General features: G+C 43.7%; 1 protein-coding gene across 1 annotated transcript in view; it reads right to left on the reverse strand.

The window, feature by feature from the left end:
- Window positions 1-20289, reverse strand: part of ADAM22 (ADAM metallopeptidase domain 22) — a 194153-nt gene that overhangs the window by 89746 nt on the left and 84118 nt on the right. Inside the window, exon 4 of the mRNA XM_077809423.1 lies at window positions 17253-17319. Within this exon, the coding sequence (XP_077665549.1) occupies window positions 17253-17319 (67 nt within the window). The remainder of the gene's footprint in view (window positions 1-17252; window positions 17320-20289) is intronic.

Consider the following 20289-nt stretch of genomic DNA (forward strand, 5'->3'; position numbering starts at 1 on the left):
TGCTGAAGGGCCCTGGACTGGAACCCAGAGCAGAGGGTGGGACTGGGTTCCCCCATTATCTACCACTGAGTAGTACTGCTTGGGGCAGTGAATGGGAAGACTGAGTTACTACAGCAGTGACATGGTCAGGGCATCAGGCACGAGGGCTGCCTGATGCTGCTTGGGCAGACAGACTTTGAAAGATTCCTCCAGAAGGGGAATCACTGTGTCCTGTCTGGAGGGCTGAGTCACAAAGTAGCTGTATTGAGACTCCATGAGTGAGAGGAGCGCTGCAATGGCGGAAGAGGAGAAAGGAGGCACGGAACCTGGTGGTGCTAATCGCCAGAGGAGGACACCACCCAGCAGTAAGTAGAGTACCCTGTAATACCAAGTTTTGGTAGAAGAGAAATAATTAAAAGAGGGAGGACAGGGTAATCAAACCCACACGATCCTACATGATTCATGATCTAAGAGTCTTTCTAGCCAATATGTTAAAAAATGCGATTCAGTACAAGACTACAGCTGACAACTGCTGCTGTTTAAGTTTTCATATTCCCATAGCAGGATGCACATAGAATGTAAACTAGTAATAATTAATCTTTTTTCCCCTCCCAGGTCTTGTATTTTTCCCCTCCCAAGTCTTGTATTTAAGACCACTTACAACCCCGAAGTACCATTAGGTAGAGAAGGCGCAACATGCGGAATGACTGAGCTACGTTAGCTCCCTGTGCCCTACAGAGAAGAGTACATTTTACTTAAACTCAGAAGGAACTCTCTCTATAATGTAAACTAAATCAAAACAGGAAACCTGAGTCCTTCCACAAATCATACTGATTGTAATATGGTAGAATAACACGTCTAAACAAAAGATTTTCAGAGAAACTGAAAGTGTGCAGAAATTTTAAAGCTCTGTCAGCACCTATAATATAAACTGAGTTCTATAGTACAGTGAGCTTCAGATAAAACAAATGCAGCTATAGAAAATTCTGTGGGGAAAAAAGCTTGTATATTATACATATGGGAAAGGGCTCTGGGACTGTATAAGTACTGGAGAGGGGCTTTGGGGAAACTTGCAGAAATCTGATTTTTAAATCTTTCCATCAAATAGAAGAGAGGTGTATCATGGTGCTCGGAAGAGCAGACAGCTTAGTGGTTGGGGTGCCTGACTTCCAGCCCCTTGCTTCCCTGATGGAGGTGCCTCAGTCCTTAAAGAGTTGTGGTAGAGGGACTCAGACTCTTCCTCCCCACTGGCTCCCAACCAAGGGCCCTGTGTTAAGCAATGCCACAAGGATCCTCCTGGCAGAGTGTGTAAGTCCACGGCCCTGGGCTACTTCCTACCTCAGTTTGGGGCATGGACCCGATAGTCCAAACCGTCTGTAGTGGCGCAACTCGAGTAGCAACCCCTTGTGGACCTGTTGTGGCATCCTGTTGTAGTCTGAGGTCCCTCTGGGTGGAGCAGACATAAAAGTGGTGACACCTAATCCCTACCCCACAATGTTTCTATAGCTCAGTCACATGCAGTTTTCTCACTGCTGGTGTCCCTTGGTCTCCTTAGCTGTTTCCCTCAGTCAGGGATGCACTGCTTCTTCCCCAGTCCCAGAAGCTATCCCAGCTATCGGGCTACTAATAGCTGCCTCCCTATGTGAGGGGAGCATCATCTCCCGCCTCTTCGCCAGTCAGCCCTGAACTAAGCCAGGTTCTCTCCTTTTCTTCTCCCTCCAGGCCTGGCATTGGATGCAGGTACAGTGGGGTGGGTCTAACTATATCCATAAGCTTTCTTTAACCCACTGATTCTTAACCTTTTGGGGCTCAGGTCCCACTTGTAAATCTTTATGGACTGTCGCAACCCACTAAATAGTTTGGGGGTGGAAGCCCTGATGTGGTTTCAGTTGCATCCTGCCCGGCACTCACTGCACAGTGGCAGCTCCTCTACTGTGGGGCTGGCTGGGTTTGACTCTCCACTCAGGTGTTGCAATCTCTGGGGTTGCAGTGCTGCTCAGGTTTGGCACCGTCCCACTGATTGGACTAAATTTGTGAAAGTGGAGTTGTGACCTGGCTCATGGCATTGCAGCGCCACTCACTCAAATGTGACCTATCCGAGCTCCCGTTGTCATGATGGCTGGGCCAAAGCTGAGTGGTACTGGAATCCCAGAGATTGCAGTGCCTGGAGCAGGGAGGTGAACTGGGAGGGACAGGAGACACAGGAGCAGCCATGCAACCCTTTGAAACATTCTGGTGACCCAATTATGGGTCTCAATCCATGGGTTGACAAACCCTGATTTACCTTTTCATGATGATGTGAGGTTTCTCAACCTCTTCACAGGAGGGTTATTGTGATTTCCCTGGTTCTAACAGAGTAATCTCCTTTCTGGATATGGCAAAAATTGTTGTTGCCCAAAAGGACATACTTTTTTTTTTTTTTTGCCTATGGAATGAACCATCAGACTAGGGGTTTTTTTTTGTTGTTTTTTTTTTTTAAAATATCTGACACCTGATGCAATTACCTGAGGGACAGTACCGCATGACACTCCCCACCTCATAATGCCTACTTCCTCTCCCTCCCCCCTTACATGTTACACAAGCTGAACACTGAGATCCTATCGATGTCCTAAATGTGTTTTTCAGGAACAAAGTATAAACACTTCCAGCAAAGTGCACTTAATATATGTGTGTGTGCCAAGTTGTATTGCTTCCCTCCTGGTTATGAGAGGTTTTTTTGTTGAAGTGGGAAGAGACATGACTGCATTCTGCTATCCTACAGTCTTCCTAGTAAGCAGAAAACCTCAGGTAGACAGGGCTATTGTATTCGAAATGGGGGACTGGGAGCCCTTTGCTAAATATTGGCAGCACATCACTTGATTTGTTATAAAGTAGGATTGATGCAATCAGTGAATCATTGTTTTTCAGTTATATCTTGAATTATAATAAAGCTGTGATCAGTCAATACCTATGGAAATATGCTACCATGGCATGTCCGAACACTAATGAGGATGTCAGTATGAGGCTTAATAAAATAATACATGATAAGATGTAATTGATACTCACTTGATTTCAGCCACTGGGTGGTAATGACTTCTAGTCACTGCTAACCCAGGTCAGATTTGAAGTAGTGACCTTGAGAGGAAAGGCTACATATCTCCTTATCAGGCCCCTCAGCCATCCAGTCTCCCCACCTTCTGGGGGGCTTTTTAATACTCTGTGTTCACTTCTGAATTGTTTTTCTATAAAAAGAATATCTTATTTAAACCTTCCGCCCCCCCAAAACTATGATACTGGCATATTAAGGCTGAGATTTTAATTGTATAAAAAAGAAGGATCCACAGTTAAAGTTCTCCCAGCACTGTACTCTTTCCCCTTGTCCATATGCATTAAAACAGTCTTAAATTATGACAACACACACTAGGTGATGTACATACTATTTGGCTAATAACACAGTATATGAAGGAATTGTAATTATTTCTACAAATTTAGACACGTGCACAGTATAAGACATTTAATCTTCATATGTTGTCTGGTATTGTAACAAAAAAGATTTTGTAATACACATATGAATAAGGAGAGTTAAAGTTGCTTTCTGAGTTTTACACAATTAAAATCTCAACCTTTCAATTGCATTAACATGCTTTAAAACTTTTAAGTGCCTAAAGCTAGGTACCTAAATACACACTGAGATACTTAACTAAGGACATGTCTATACTACAAACTTTAGCCAACTCAAGTTACGTCATTATAGAGCTGCCACAGTTAGTATATCGCTTGTGCACGTGCATACTTGGTTCATTGTGTCAGCACCGCACATACTCTCTAGGAGTGTTTGTTTTGACACACAGTGCAGTGCACCATGGGAAGGTATGGGCCACCATCTAGAGTTCTGTCTTTTGGGAAGTTTTGGCAATGCTTTTGGCAAAGTCGAACAGGGTGATTGGGATGGCAGGTTCAAGCTCCATTCATGCAACTTTCTCCACCCTATAATGGCATCTCACTCCCATAATTTTCACACCTATTTTGAAAATTCTACAAACTGACATGGGACTTGTAGCTGTCTACCATCTCTGACAGAAGCATGAAGCCTGCACAGCTCTGCACTATTGTCATGAGCATTGCAACCACAGGACACGTGATCCTCCAACATTTGCAGAGCCAAAAGGAAAGCTGCGGGGATCATGATGATTTCCTAGAGGGCAGATTGCTGTGAGATGTAGCGAGAACCAGTTCAAGATTGTTGGTGGCATTCATGGAGCTGCTGCAAATGGTGGAGTGCCACTTCTGGCCCAAGAAACAAGTGCTGACTGGTGGGATTGCATTGTAATGCACGTTTGTATGATGAGCAGTGACTGCAGAACTTTCAGATGCGCAAGGCCACATTCCTGGATCTGTGTGTGGAGTTCAACACAGCCCTTCAGCGAATGAGAGCTGCACTGACAGTGGAGAAGCACGTGGTAATCACACTGTGGAAACTTTCAATGCCAGATTGTCATTGGTCAGTGGGAAATCATTTTGGAGTTGGAAAATTCACTGTGGGAACCATTGTCACAAAGCGTGTAGGACTATTAATCATCTCCTGCTATACTGGACTGTGACTTTCGACAAACATGCAGGATATAATAGATAGATTTATAGCAACGAAGTTTCTGAACTGCGGTGGAGCAATAGATGGCACTCATCCCTATTTTGGAACCAGACCATCTTGCCACAGAGTATATCAACCGAAGGGGGCTATTTTTCTATTGTTATGCAAGCGCTGGTGGATCACCGGGGATATTTCACCCACATCAAGGTTGGCTGGTCAGAGAAGGTGCTTGATTCTTGCATCTTTAAGAACACAGGACTGTTCACAAAACTACAAGCAGGGATTTTCTTTTCCAACTGGTGGATTACCATTTGTGATGTTGAAATGCCAATAATGAACCTGGGGGACCCAACCTACCCACTAGTCCCCTGGCTTTTAGGGACTGTACACTAGCCACCTCAACAGCACCAAGGAAACAGTCAACTTCCAGATCAGTAGGTGCAGAATGACAGTTGAATATGCTTTTGGTAGATTGAAGGATCAGTGGTGTTGTTTACAAACAGGATTGGACCTCAATTGTGTAAAATATCCCAAGGGTTATAAAAAGAAAAGGAGTACTTGTGGCACCTTAGAGACTAAGTGTCCTGCATAATATCTGTGAAGCACAGTGGGAAAAGCTGCTGCCAGTGGGGAGTGGAGGTGCTGTCTGCTGAGTTTGACCAGCCAGATACAGGCACCATGAGAAGAGCTCAACATGGAGCTATACGGCTCAGGGAAGCTTTGAAAGAGCGCTTTAATAGCAACCCACAGTAACGTCTTGTGGTTTACTGTGCTCTACCTGGTCCTGCAGTTTAGGAGCCTGTTAAGAATTGTGTGGTGCTTGGTGCACGTCTGTGAATATCACTGACAGGGCACCTTTTAATTTTGTGGTGCTTGCTGTACATTTATGATTATTACACTGTTTGTCATTGATTCTATGAGTTGTCATTCTGTACAACAATAAGTGGGTGCTTTCATTCCCACTAAGTATTCTGCAGTATATGTTGGGAACTAATAAAGATGAATTATTTTCCATACAACAGAGTTGAACAAAGTAACAAACACTTCAAAAAATTCTATGCAAATTCAAAGCAAATACATTAAAACCTTAATAAATTTATGAAACCGAGCTTAAAGCAGAAAGAACATTAATGTTCATTTTAGCTGCACGTACATCAACCATGGCTATCATAGGTAGGTGTATGTGAAGCTGTGGTTGTCTTTAATGTCCCCCAGTGTGGCGGAGTAGGGTAGGGATTCAGCCCCTGACACTACATGTAATTTTGAGGGTCGTCTGTAGGGAGGTGCTATGCTGTAGTTCTCCATGGACTACAGAGGGAGGCAAGCCCAGGATTGTTGAACCTGAAGGTCTGCAAGAATCTACAGCATCTGTGTTTGCTGCTGGAGAAGCCTCATCATGTCCTGGTGCATCTGCCTCTCTGACTTCTGGACCTTTCTCCTGTCCAGCCTTTCCTTGTCCATACAGTCTGCAATATTCATGCTCCAGGCCCTCTGAGGTGCAAGTGGTGTTCTCGTCCATCCTCCCCGTGGAAGGAAAAGGACTGGGTAGAGACCGTCAAATCGTGGAAGTTAACGAATGGTTACGCAGGTGGTGTCGGAGAGAAGGCTTTGGATTCTTTGACCATGAGATGGTGTTCCAAGACGGAGTGCTAGGCAGAGACGGGCTCCACCTAACAGAGAGGGAAGAGCATCTTCGCAAACAGGCTGGCTAACCTAGTGAGGAGGGCTTTAAACTAGGTTCACCGGGGGAAGGAGACCAAAGCCTGAGGTAAGTGGGGAAGTGGGATACCGGGAGGAGGCACAAGCAGGAGCGCATGAGAGGGGAGGGCTCCTGCCTCATACTGAGAAAGAGGGGCAATTAGCAGGTTACCACAAGTGCCCATATACAAATGCACGAAGCCTGGGAAACAAGCAGGGAGAACTGGAAGTCCTGGCACAGTCAAGGAATTATGATGTGATTGGAATAACAGAGACTTGATGGGATAATTCACATGACTGGAGTACTGTCATGGATGGATATAAGCTGTTCAGGAAGGACAAAGGTGGGGGAGTTACACTGTATGTAAGAGAGCAGTATGCTGCTCAGAGCTCAAGTATGAAACTGCAGAAAAACCTGAGAGTCTCTGGATTAAGTTTAGAAGTGTGAGCAACAAGGGTGATGTCGTGGTGGGAGTCTACTATAGACCACCAGACCAGGGGGATGAGGTGGATGAGGCTTTCTTCTGGCAACTCGCAGAAGTTACTAGATCGCAGGCCCTGGCTCTCCTGGGAGACTTCAATCACCCTGATATCTGCTGGGAGATCAGTACAGCGCTGCACAGACAATCCAGGAAGTTTTTGGAAACTGTAGGGGACCATTTCCTGGTGCAAGTGCTGGAGGAACCAACGAGGGGCAGAGCTCTTCTTGACCTGCTGCTCGCAAACCGGGAAGAATTAGTAGGGGAAGCAAAAGTGGATGGGAACCTGGGAGGCAGTGACCATGAAATGGTCGAGTTCAGGATCCTAACACAAGGAAGAAAGGAGAGCAGCAGAATACAGACCCTGGACTTCAGAAAAGCAGACTTTGACTCCCTCAGGGAACTGAGGGGCAAGATCCCCTGGGAGAATAACATGAGGGGGAAAGGAGTCCAGGAGAGCTGGCTGTATTTTTAAAGAACCCTTATTGAGGTTACAGGGACAAACCATCCCGATGTGTAGAAAGAATAGTAAATATGGCAGGCGACCAGCTTGGCTTAACAGTGAAATCCTTGCTGCTCTTAAATACAAAAAAGAAGCTTACAAGAAGTGGAAGACTGGACAAATGACCAGGGATGAGTATAAAAATATTGCTCGGGCTTGCAGGAGTGAAATCAGGAAGGCCAAATCACACCTGGAGTTGCTGCTAGCAAGAGATGTTAAGAGTAACAAGAAGGATTTCTTCAGGTATGTTAGCAACAAGAAGAAAGTCAAGGAAAGTGTGGGCCCCTTACTGGATGAGGGAGGCAACCTAGTGACAGAGGATGTGGAAAAAGCTAATGTACTCTATACTTTTTTTTGCCTCTGTCTTCACGAACAAGGTCAGCTCCCAGACTACTGCACTGGGCAGCACAGCATGGGAAGAAGGTGACTAGCCCTCTGTGGAGAAAGAAGTGGTTCAGGACTATTTAGAAAAGCTGGACGAGCACAAGTCCATGGGGCCGGATGCGTTGCATCCGAGAGTGCTAAAGGAGTTGGCAGATGTGATTGCAGAGCCATTGGCCATTATCTTTGAAAACTCATGGCGATTGGGGGAGGTCCCAGATGACTGGAAAAAGGCTAATGTTGTGCCCATCTTTAAAAAAGGGAAGAAGGAGGATCCTGGGAACTACAGGCCAGTCAGCCTCACCTCAGTCCCTGGAAAAATCATGGAGCAGGTCCTCAAGGAATCAATTCTGAAGCACTTAAAGGAGAGGAAATGATCAGGAACAGTCAGCATGGATTCACCAAGGGCAAGTCATGCCTGACGAATCTAATTGCCTTCTAAGACGAGATAACTGGCTCTGTGGATGAAGGGAAAGCGGTGGACGTGTTGTTTCTTGACTTTAGCAAAGCTTTTGACACTGTCTCCCACAGTATTCTTGCCAGCAAGTTAAAGAAGTATGGGCTGGATGAATGGACTATAAGGTGGATAGAAAGCTGGCTAGATCGTTGGGCTCAACGGGTAGTGATCAATGGCTCCATGTCTAGTTGGCAGCCGGTATCAAGTGGAGTGCCCCAGGGGTCGGTCCTGGGGCTGGTTTTGTTCAATATCTTCATAAATGATCTGGAGGATGGTGTGGATTGCACCCTCAGCAAGTTTGCAGATGACACTAAACTGGGAGGAGTGGTAGATACGCTGGAGGGTAGGGATAGGATACAGAGGGACCTAGACAAATTGGAGGATTGGGCCAAAAGAAATCTGATGAGGTTCAACAAGGACAAGTGCAGAGTCCTGCACTTAGGACGGAAGAATCCCATGCACCACTACAGACTAGGGACCGAATGGCTCGACAGCAGTTCTGCAGAAAAGGACCTAGGGGTTACAGTGGACGAGAAGTTGGATATGAGTCATCAGTGTGCCCTTGTTGCCAAGAAGGTCAATGGCATTTTGGGATGTATTAAGTAGGGGCATTGCCAGCAGATCAAGGGACGTCATCGTTCCCCTCTATTCGACATTGGTGAGGCCTCATCTGGAGTACTGTGTCCAGTTTTGGGCCCTACACTACAAGAAGGATGTGGAAAAATTGGAAAGATTCCAGCGGAGGGCAACAAAAATGATTAGGGGACTGGAACACCTCACTTATGAGGAGAGGCTGAGGGAACTGGGGATGTTTAGTCTGCAGAAGAGAAGAATGAGGGGGGATTTGATAGCTGCTTTCAACTACCTGAAAGGGGGTTCCAAAGACGATGGATCTACACTGTTCTCAGTGGTAGCAGATGACAGAACAAGGAGTAATGGTCTCAAGTTGCAGTGGGGGAGGTTTAGGTTGGATATTAGGAAAAACTTTTTCACTAGAAGGGTGGTGAAGCACTGGAATGAGTTACCTAGGGAGGTGGTGGAATCTCCTTCCCTAGAAGTTTTTAAGGTCAGGCTTGACAAAGCCCTGGCTGGGATGATTTAGTCAGGGGTTGGTCCTGTTTTGAGCAGGGGGTTGAACTAGATGTCCTCCTGAGGTCCCTTCCAACCCTGATATTCTATGTTCATGGTCTGCAGCACTGGCTTGCAGGATTTCACTGAACATGTCATCCAGAGTCCTCTTCTTTCTCCTCATCTGGCTCAGGTGTTCCACAGGTGTGGAGAGGGAACCCCTAAAGGCCACAATGTCAGCAGCTACAAATAAAACAGTTACTCTAAAGTTTTAAACAAGATATGCTTCTGCATCAGAGTGCTTGTGCACAGCACCACTTACAGCTCCAGCCGTGGGGTGTATGGCCCACCAAGGGTCAGAGAAATGAGGAGGGAATTGCTCAGTTGCATGAAATGGACACTGAACACTGGCACCATTTTCCACAGGCAGTGGTGATTTTAGCTGATAGCTCACTCCTGGGGGCAACAAAGGCACAGAGCCCAGCTGCAGCTGGCGTCCTGAAGCTGTCTGGGCCCATAAGCTGCTATTCTGTTTATTGCAATGGTGCCTGCCAAAGTTATTGCCAACTGGCACAGGAAAGCGTCCTACTATGGAGGAAGAAATTAGGCTACCGTCCCTAGAAACCTTCAGGAGAGGATTTCAGAGTACCTCCATGAAAGCTTCATCAAGATGTCTCTGGAAGATTCAAGGGATGTCCCTGTTTACATAAAGAAACTGCTCCTCATAGCTCACCCCGCCTAAATCTATAGGCGCAGATAACAACTCTACCCCTTTTTGTTGTACTGCTACTGTAACCCATGTACCTAAGAGATCTATTGGAAGTGGATAGGAATGAGTTGGGTCTGGTTCATTGTTGCTAGGTAGATGCACAACCAGCTCTCCACACTCAGAAGTTTCTAGAATTGGGTGTGCTCAGTAGGTTCCCTGTTGCTGAATTCAGACTCCACAAGGGCAAGAGGTCAGGGCAGCTGCTTTACAAAAGGCCATGTGCCCAGTGTGGGCTGGAAGAAGCTGAGCCACAGGAGCAGAAAGCAGGCTGTTTTTGCTGACTGTGAAGCATTTTGCAGTGGGTGTGTGTGTGTTAAACTGAGTTGTTGCTTAATCAGCTGACTGGCTAGCAGTGATTTCAGCAGAAGAGTCTACATGGATTCCAACTGAAGATTCCTACAAGCAAGTGGAGAGAAGATGTTTTTGACTCAGCAAACTGTCTACATTTGGTGATCAAGATTAACTGAGACTCAACCTAAGCTTTTGGTAACTCTGAGTTTCTTTTCACTGTGTTTCTGTGGGGACTGACCTGTTTAGATTTTAATTTGTTTTCTTTATTTGTTTTTGTATAACTGTAAGATAATGTATGTTGCTTATAAAATAGCCATGTTATGTTGTAAAAATTATTTGTTTCTTTATCATAAGATTTTATAAAGTTAGTACTTAAGAATTAAGTTCATTCCTTTTGTTCTTTTGGAACTTTGAATGTGGGGAGGTTGACCTTGTTCAATTCTTGATGAAAATCCCTAGAGCCTGAATTCTGGGTCTCCAGGTGCTTTTCTATGGGAGTTGGGGTTTAGGGCAGTGAAGTAAACTCTAACCCGCCCACAGGTTACACAACCTCTTGTAGTACAAGCAAATTAATGAAAAGTCGATAGCTGTGCCCTAGTAAGTTGGGAGCACCATCACTGTTATGGGAAATAAATTTACGCACTTACCTACATTTTCTTTCCCTGCATTGGGTTTGTCCATGCTCGATATCCGGGACTGACTGGACTGAATTGGAGTCTCAAACAGATCCTGGCTCATGGCAGGGCCTGTGACTCTGGGTCCTCTGAGGTATCCATGGTGGTAGTGGGTTCTCTGCCAAGTATGGCATGCAGCACTTTGTAAAAGTGGCAGGTCTGCAGCTCAGCACTGGATCTACTGTTGGCTTCCCTCGCCTTCTGATATGCCTGCTGCAGTTCCTTTGCTTTCATGCAGCACTGCTGCTGATCCCTGTCATACTCCTCCTGCATCCACCATGCAATCTGCTCATAGATGTCTATGTTTCTAGGTCTGGTCCGTAGCTGTGTTTGCACGGCCTCTTCTCCAACCAGGCCCCAGAGATCCAATATCTCCTGTCTACTCCAAGCCAAAGTGCATCTGGAATGTGCAGCCAGCATGGTCAGCTGGGCAATTGCACACAACAATGGGAGCTGCTAGGTGTGCTCTCCAAGCTAGACAATCAGGAAAAGGCATTTCAAAAAGTCACAGCTTTTAAATGAGGGGTGGAGGCATTCCAGGCTCCATGAGCCCCGGGCAGTGGAGTTCACAATTGTGACCAGAGTAGTCAGTGGTGGGATTGTGGGACAGCTGCTGGAGGATTATTAGGGTCAACATAATTAACACATATTTCACATTGCGTCAACCTCAGTACATCTACCTTAGCTCAACACCATTCAGGGAAGTGGGATTGCAATATTGGCTTAATGGAGAATTTACATGAGTGAGAGACAAATTTATGTGTAGACATATGCACAACTAGGTCAACGCAAGGTGGCTTACATCCACCTGACTACATAGTGTAGACTAGGTGTAAGCTGCCTGATTTTGAGAAGTGCCCACTGAGGTCAATGGGAGCTACAGGGAGTTACTACCTTTGCAAATCAAGCTATTAAGAGTCTGAACATGATCCTGAACAATTAAGGATATGTCTACACAGCAAAGAAGAACCCATGGGTGGCCAGTGCCAGCTAACTTGGGTTCATGGGGCTTGAGCTGTGGGGCTGTTTCATTCCTGTGTAGATGTCTGGGCTCAGGCTCTAGGGCCTGCGAGGTGGGAAGGTCCCAGAACTCGGATTCCAGCCCAAGCCCAGAAGTCTACACAGCAAGGAAACAGTCCCACAGCCCGAGCCCCATGAACCCGAGTCAGCTGGCACTGGTCATCTGCGGGTTTTTCCTTGATGTGTAGACGTGCCCTTAGTGGCAAAGCTCCCAGTGCCTTCAATGGTGCAGGATCAAGAACTTAATTAAGTGCCTAAATATGGATTTACATTCCACTTCAAACATTTTGGCCAAAGGCTGGGTTGGTTTGTTTTGCATAACATATGTACAGCATGTTTACAACTTGCATACATTGTGATTTATTGGATTATTTGAGACATAGACAAACTGCCCTCTGGTTACAATTAATCACGCTGTCTAAAAATATACATATAAAACCACCTATACAATCTCTCCGATTTGGACACTGTATCTCCGCTTAATTGTCTCAAAACTATTATCTAGAAACCTTTGTAGGTCCACATGACAGTTCTGTTTGGATAATGAGCAGAATGCATAGGGCTGTAATGTGAAAAAATGAAAATATTTTATAAGAGAAAATGTCACTGAATAGGTATAAGTTGTTCAGTCTAAGGAAGAAAAATCCCATGGTGTAGATTACTCAGCAGTTCAAGCTGTATTTTGCCTTTCATCTCAGTGACAGAATGATAACTAAAAAGAGATAAAAGGACACGGAGATATATTGCAGTGAGGTAAAGTATATGCAAGTTGAGCATTTGTGTGCTTGGAAAGATCTGTACTGACACAATCAGGAAAAGGTAATGCATGAAGGGTGTTTTCTGCTTCTTGTTAAATGATTGATTGATTGATTGATTGAGTATTCTCTTTGCCTCTAGATAGAGTTCAGAGATGAGGATGACAGATTAGATTTCCTTACTGGTAGCAAAATTTCACTAACATGCGGACCAAACCTCCCCACCCCACCTCCCCTTAACCCTTTGGGGTTTTTTTTAATATTGGGCATTGCTGGCTGATATAACAACATTGAAGGTCCTGCATTCCTAGCATTTGAAGCAGCTAGCAAGGAGGTGTGCTTCCCTGCCTCATTCAATGACGTCATGACACTTAGCAATTACAGAGTATAGTGCATTTCATCTTCAAAGTGCTCCACAAATACTAATTAATTGTGCAACAATTAAATTAGAATTTACACTCTTTTGTTACAAAAGGATATGTTAAATTGAGATGCCTGTCATTAAAAATCCCTTCATTCCTTAACAACTGGATCCTTGAACTATAGGTATTTCTTTTCTTTTTTTTTCCCCTCCCCATCTCCAAAACACTGTAAGCAATGACAGAAAACCAGAACATTTTCTTCAGAGAAGGAAATTTTAGTTAGGGGATTAGAATTGTTCTGCCCAATTCTACAAAGAGCAAAAGCTAGAGCAAGCATCTGTCCACCCCTTTGGCACATACATGTATGTAACGTTGTTAAACAGCGACTGCGTATGCAGCTGCATTCGCATAGCGCATTAGTGCTCCCATCTGTTTCCCATATTGCTGACGACAGCAGTGGCAATATCTGCTACGTGCATTGTGCTATGTGATGTAGGGGAAAGAAGAAGCTAAAGAAAGCACTTCACTGTAAAAACAAAAATTTTAAAACAGGACTATCCTCATCACGCTGTCGAGTGCCAAATAGGGAGAGGGATTTGACAAGGCCATTTAGTTGCCTTTGCAATCTGGCTAGAGCTCTGTTTTCTCATCCAACTTCCCCAGAAATGAGAGGGAGTTGATAACGAAGAGTGAGGTTTTTTTCTCTTATCACCCACTCCTAGTCAGAAGAGAGGTGGTGGGTCTCCTCTATCCCCTCCCATCACAGGAGAAGGGAGAACCAATGATGGAGATGGATCTTCCTGTAGAAGAAGCAGATGTGGTCTTCTTGCTGAAATACCTATCCTCTCCCTTCTGGCACTGCTACCAGCTCCACCAGCTAGTAGTGTTTTCCCCCAAGAGGAGTAGGAGCTCCATAGCGTGCCCCCTTCCTCTCACACAGCTGGACCATGGCAGCTTTAATGTGTTCAGGGCCTTCCACATTTGCAGTAGGAAACAGCAAGATTTAGCCTTTAATATACGCCAGACTCAGTCTCCTCATTATGTAACTGACAGACTCAGAAATGGAGCTGGATAGCTTAGGAAATGTCACAAAGCAATGTGGTCTTTATTATGCAATTTATTTTTGTTGCAAGTCTGGCCCTTTCAGTAGCTTTTTCTTTTTTAACAAGTATTTAAGTAGTCTGCGTGATCCCTTTATTTTTGTTGTTTTCTATGTTTTGATTGGTTTATTCTTAGAACAAGTACCAATTTAGCAGGATTTTATGACACAATAAAATCATAGCAGAATTTTAAAATATTGAATCATCATCATGTAAGGAGTCTATGTCTGTATATGTATATTGAGAACAGTTTGAACTACAGACTCCAGATTCCAATATGCATAATAAACATTTCTGGACTTTTTCTCTGCTTCTCTCTCTTTCAGTATCTTAAGGAAGTGGTTCTCCAACTGTGATCTATGGACCAACAGCTTACTGATCACGTGGGGCCAGATTTTCACAAGAGCCAACAGTTAGGTTTTCAAGTGCTCAGTACACAAAATTGAGGCCACCTTTTTTTTTTTTTTTTTTTTCAAAAGAGCTCTGCTCCTGGTTGAGGCACTGAAACCACGGCCAGTTTTTGAAGCATGCTCAGCACCGACATGTACCGAGCATGCTGAGCTGTCCTGAAAATCTAGCCACTTATTTTGATGCCTAAGTGGGAGCTGAGGGTTTTGGGGTTGTTTTTTTTTTGAGAATCTGGCACTAATTGTGGCTGATGAGCTCTTTTGAAATGTGTGGCCATCAGACTGGTTCTCCCCCTTCTCAACATCTGATTTGTGTCCATTTATTCTTTTATGTAGAGACTGTCCAGTTTGGCCAATGTACATGGCAGAGGGGCATTGCTGGCACACAATGGCATATATCACATCGGTAGATGTGCAGGTGAACGAGCCTCTGATAGTGTGGCTGATGTGATTAGGACCTATAATGGTGTCCCCTGAATAGATATGTGGACACAGTTGGCAACAGGCTTTGTTGCAAGGAGAGGTTCCTTACAGACAGCCCCGCAACCAGAATCAAATACTCACCAGCCACCACCCAACAAAAACACTAACCCAGGAACCTATCCTTGCAACAAAGAATAAATGGACACAAATCAAACGTCAAGAATTATAACATTCAAAAATCAGTCGGAGAACACTTCAATCTCTCTGGTCACTCGATTACAGATCTAAAAGTGGCAATTCTTCAACAAAAAAACTTCAAAAACATACTCCAATGAGAGACTGCTGAATTGGAATTAATTTGCAAACTGGACACCATTAACTTAGGCTTGAATAAAGACTGGAGTGGATGTGTCATTACACAAAGTAAAACTATTTCCCGATATTTATCTCTCTCCCCTTTCCCCCCCACCCCACTACGGTTCCTCACACATTCTTGTCAACTGCTAGAAATGGCCCACGTTGATTATCACTGCAAAAGGTATTTTTTTCTCTCCTGCTGGTAATAGCTCACCTTACCTGATCACTCACGTTACAGTGTGTACGGTAACACCCATTGGTTCATGTTCTCTGTGTATATAAAATCTCCCCGCTGTATTTTCCACTGCATGCATCCGATGAAGTGAGCTGTAGCTCACAAAACCTTATGCTCAAATAAATTTGTTAGTCTCTAAGGTGCCATAAGTACTCCTTTGATTTTTGCGGATACAGACTAACACGGCTGCTACTCTGAAACCTCTCTGTTAGAATGTGATCCACACTATGTAAAATCAATAAAAATCCTGTTTTAAAGCCCCAGTCCTGCTACCTCTTGTTCATGCAAGTACTCCTTATTTGGCTCAGTAGCCCATTGAATTCAAAGATATTACTCACTGAAGTAAGGATTACTCATGAGAGGGGGATGCAGAACTGGTCCCTAATTTAGTAAAGCAGGACTTACAGGCAGCCAAAAAAATGTTTAAGTTTGCCAATTTGTATATATTTCCTAACACAGAAAAATGGATTAACTTTTTTTATTAACTACAGCTGTTATCTTGTGTTTCTGCTTGAGTCAAATTTTGGATTAGAGTCAGATTTTTTGACTGTACAGTATAGCACATGCTCATTGTGAAAAATGATCTTTACAATAAATGAACATGTGTTTCTCAATGTTCAATTCGGCACTGCATAAATATATACTTTTGGTTCCATAGTTTATAATATATATGAAAATTCTAGGGAAGGGTAAACTGATTATTAAGTAGTTGAAGTGAACAAATATTTCTGTGCGTTCAGTTGACCAAATTTTTGCTTTGCCCTTTCCTGCTTTTGCGGTCACATTGTAAGGGAACATTTAATTGTTTAGAGATTTGGGTAGTCTTCAATTCGGGGGGGTTGTTTTTTACAAAACCTAAATTTTGGGGAACATTTGGTTTGACAGTGTCCTTTAAAAAGAGCGACTATTATGACCCACTCTCACTGCTATGCATGCTATGTACAGTCTACATTTATTTTATTGCCGTACTTCCATGAGATGTTGTCTATGCACCAGAAGACTCTTTCACAGCAACTCTGAGGAGATATATGTAAATACTGATTTAACTTTATTCTTTCTGAAGTTACTGATGGTTTTGTAAAATCTAATGTTAAGTACAAATGTACGTAGCATCAGTGTATATGAATACTTGAAAATACAGCTGGTGTATTCAGAGAGACAGAGTGGATCATCAGGCTGGCTTTCATTGAATTAGTATAAACACACAGAGAAAATAGAAACTAACATCCTGCAAAAAGGACCCAGCCTGACATATTTCTTAGGAGACAACTTTAACAATATTTCTCAATGAACCTTTTACAAAAGGAACCTTCTATTTCAAGATGGCTAAATATTTGGAATTACTATCCAATATAACTTGCTATACTCAAATATATGAGGAAACCCATAAAAACAGCAATCCTGGTCTTTTAGTAAGTTTACGTAATGATACATTATGTAATAGAGTCATTGTGGCACTTCAGTTGGCACATACGTATTTAGAGCAAAGGAAAGTAAAAAAACTACAGCGTATACATTTCTCATAAGTATAATTTTGTCATGAATATTTATGTAATGTAAAATAAAAAAGAAGCTTAAAAATTAGATGAAACAAAACTTTTCTGACTCATAGGAGGAATTTATGTTAAAATCAGAATTCACTGGTTACAGAGAAATCAGGGAGTGTCCATTAAACAAACATTTAAAAAATGGGGGGAACCCTCAGAACCCCAAGCAAACTCTTACTTTAACTTCCACTGTCTTTCCTCCATGCTCGATATGCCTCTCAAGGTATTCTGAAGACAGCAGATCACTGCAACAACAGAAAAGGAACCATGAGCATTGAGTACATACACTTTTGCACTACATCTCAGCTAGGCTTGATGAAACATTTACATCTGAAAAGCACAAAAACAGCAGGATACCTTCCCTGGCATGTTCCCAAAACTCACTGAAACAATTAGCTACAGCAGAGTTGCTATCTATTCTGTGTGTAATAGATTTATATTTGAACACAAAAAAGTGAGACTAGAGTCTACGCTGAAATTTTTGGATCCAAAGCCCCAAAAACCAGTCACTGATAATTGAAAGACCAGGTAGGCTGTTGACATCCAAAAGAGGGGGGCAAAACTGACAAGGAAAGGTTATTACATTTTTCCATACATTAAAGGGAAACCATATACTTTCAATCTGATTGATTTTTTCTGGTTTACATTAGGAGTAAATAATAAAGAACACACTGCAAGTCACCTCTATAACAGATTACATTTGAGCTGAACAAAAAATGGCAGCTGCCTTTAGCAGACCCCTAGAAAAGTAATGGTGCAGTATTAAGGAAAAAAAATCATAATATACATGTGCACCATAAAAGTGAACTCAGAGTCAGTCTAAAGCAGTAGGTAAGATCGTAATGCAGCGGGGAGTCCAGCCAGGATAAGGTCTGGTTATCCTGCCTGCCTTTGGCCATTCCACTGAGATAGACCAGGCTTTTGTACTCGTTTGTTGACTAGCTGACAGAGTGTCATTCTCAGACTCTTGCTGTGGATCTGTCTCAGAGCCATTTATTCACTCTCGCTTTCTCCAGGTGTTCTAAGGCTTTTATCCATATTATTTAGCTAAATGTCTGCAGGGACATTGCTAAGCAAAACTTCAGGGGTGAAATGCTGACCCAGTAAATGGGAATTTCGCCATTAACTTCTGTGGGGTCAAGATTTCATCCCATTGCACAGCGCTAAGTAGATTAAGGAAGATAAACAAAAATACAAAGCAAACATTGGACTAAGGGCAAGATAGTGCACTCAGTACCTCACGAGTGACTTAGGATCCTGGAGCCCCTATCACCCATGGAGTTCATAGAATCATAGAATATTAGGGTTGGAAGAGACCTCATGAGGTCATCTAGTCCAATACCCTGCTCAAAGCAGGACCAACACCAACTAAATCATCCCAGCCAAAGCTTTGTCAAGCCAGGCCTTAAAAACCTCTAAGGATGGAGATTCCACCACACCCCTAGGTAACCCATTCCAGTGCTTCACCACCTCCTAATGAAATAGTGTTTCCTAATATCCAACCTAGACCTCCCCCACTGCAACTGGAGACCATTGCTTCTTGTTCTGTCATACGCCACCACTGAGAACAGCCGAGCTCCATCCTCTTTGGACCCCCCCTTCAGGTAGTTGAAGGCTGCTATCAAATCCCCCCCCATTCTTCTCTTCTGCAGACTAAATAACCCCTGTTCCCTCAGCCTCTCCTCGTAAGTCATGTGCCCCAACCCCCTAATCATTTTTATTGCCCTTCACTGGACTCTCTCCCATTTGTCCACATCCCTTCTGTAGTACAGGGACCAAAACTGGACGCAATACTCCAGATGTGGCCGCACCAGTGCTGAATAGAGGGGAATAATCACTTCCCTTGATCTGCTGGCAATGCTCCTACTAATACAGCCCAATATGCCATTGGCTTTCTTGGCAATAAGGGCACACTGCTGACTCATATCCAGCTTCTCGTCCACTGTAATCGCCAGGTCCTTTTCTGCAGAACTGCTGCTTAGCCAGTCGGTCCTCAGCCTGTAGCAGTGCATGGGATTCTTCCATCCTAAGTGCAGCACTCTGCACTTGTCCTTGTTGAACCTCATCAAATTTCTTTTGGCTCAATCCTCCAATTTGTCTAGGGGTCGCTCTGGACCCTATCCCTACCCTACAGCATATCTACCTCTCCCTCCAACTTAGTGTCATCTGCAAATTTGCTGCGGGTGCAATTAATCCCATCATCCAGATCATTAATGAAGATATTGAACAAAACCGGCCCCAGAACAGACCCCTGGGGCACTCTGCTTGATACCGGCTGTCAACTAGACATCAAGCCATTGATCACTAAACATTGAGCCTGACAATCTAGCCAGCTTTCTATCCACCTTATAATCCATTCCTCCAATCCATACTTTAACTTTTATACTGTGGGAGACTGTATCAAAAGCTTTGCCAAAGTTAAGATATATCACATCCACCGCTTACCCCATATCCACAGATCTAGTTATCGCATCATACAAGGCAATCATGTTGGTCAGGTATGACTTGCCCTTGGTGAATCCATGTTGACTGTTCCTGATCACCTGCCTCTCCTCCAAGTGCTTCAAAATGGATTCCTTGAGGACCAGCTCCATGATTTTGCCAGGGACTGAAGTGAGGCTGACAGGTCGGTAGTTCCCCAGGTTCTCTTTCTTCCTTTTTTAAAATATAGCCACTATATTTGCCTTTTTCCAATCGTCCGGGACCTCCCCCGATTGCCACGAATTTTCAGAGATAATGGCCAGTGGCTCTGCAATCAGAGCCATTTCTAATGGCTTTTGCTTTCTTTCCTTCTGCTAACTTATCATGATTTTACACATGCAAATCAGTCACTTGTAGAAAGCTCGAAGGCCTAGATGATGTTTTTCTGACTACATCCCTTCATGATTTAAACCTTTTGGGAGAAATGGTCTCTTTTAAGATATGTTTAATCCATGCCTGCTAAGGTAATATATGGTATTTCTTATTGCTTGCAGCCTGTTCCATCTAGCAACAGTTTATCCTTTCACTGGGTTACTAAAAGCATCACTATAACCAAAAGCACAAACTCTACCCTCAATTACTCTTGTGCAACTCCACTGAAGTTACAGTTGTATCTGTGTTACTGAGGTCCACAGGGAGCTCTGTGCTACAACACACAGAACATGATAAGGTCCTTTTCCCACAGACTGTATAGTCTAACTAGGCAGACAACAAAAAACACACTGAAACCAACG

The sequence above is a fragment of the Eretmochelys imbricata genome, chromosome 2, assembly GCF_965152235.1.
Source record: "Eretmochelys imbricata isolate rEreImb1 chromosome 2, rEreImb1.hap1, whole genome shotgun sequence".
NCBI classification, from domain to species: domain Eukaryota; kingdom Metazoa; phylum Chordata; order Testudines; family Cheloniidae; genus Eretmochelys; species Eretmochelys imbricata.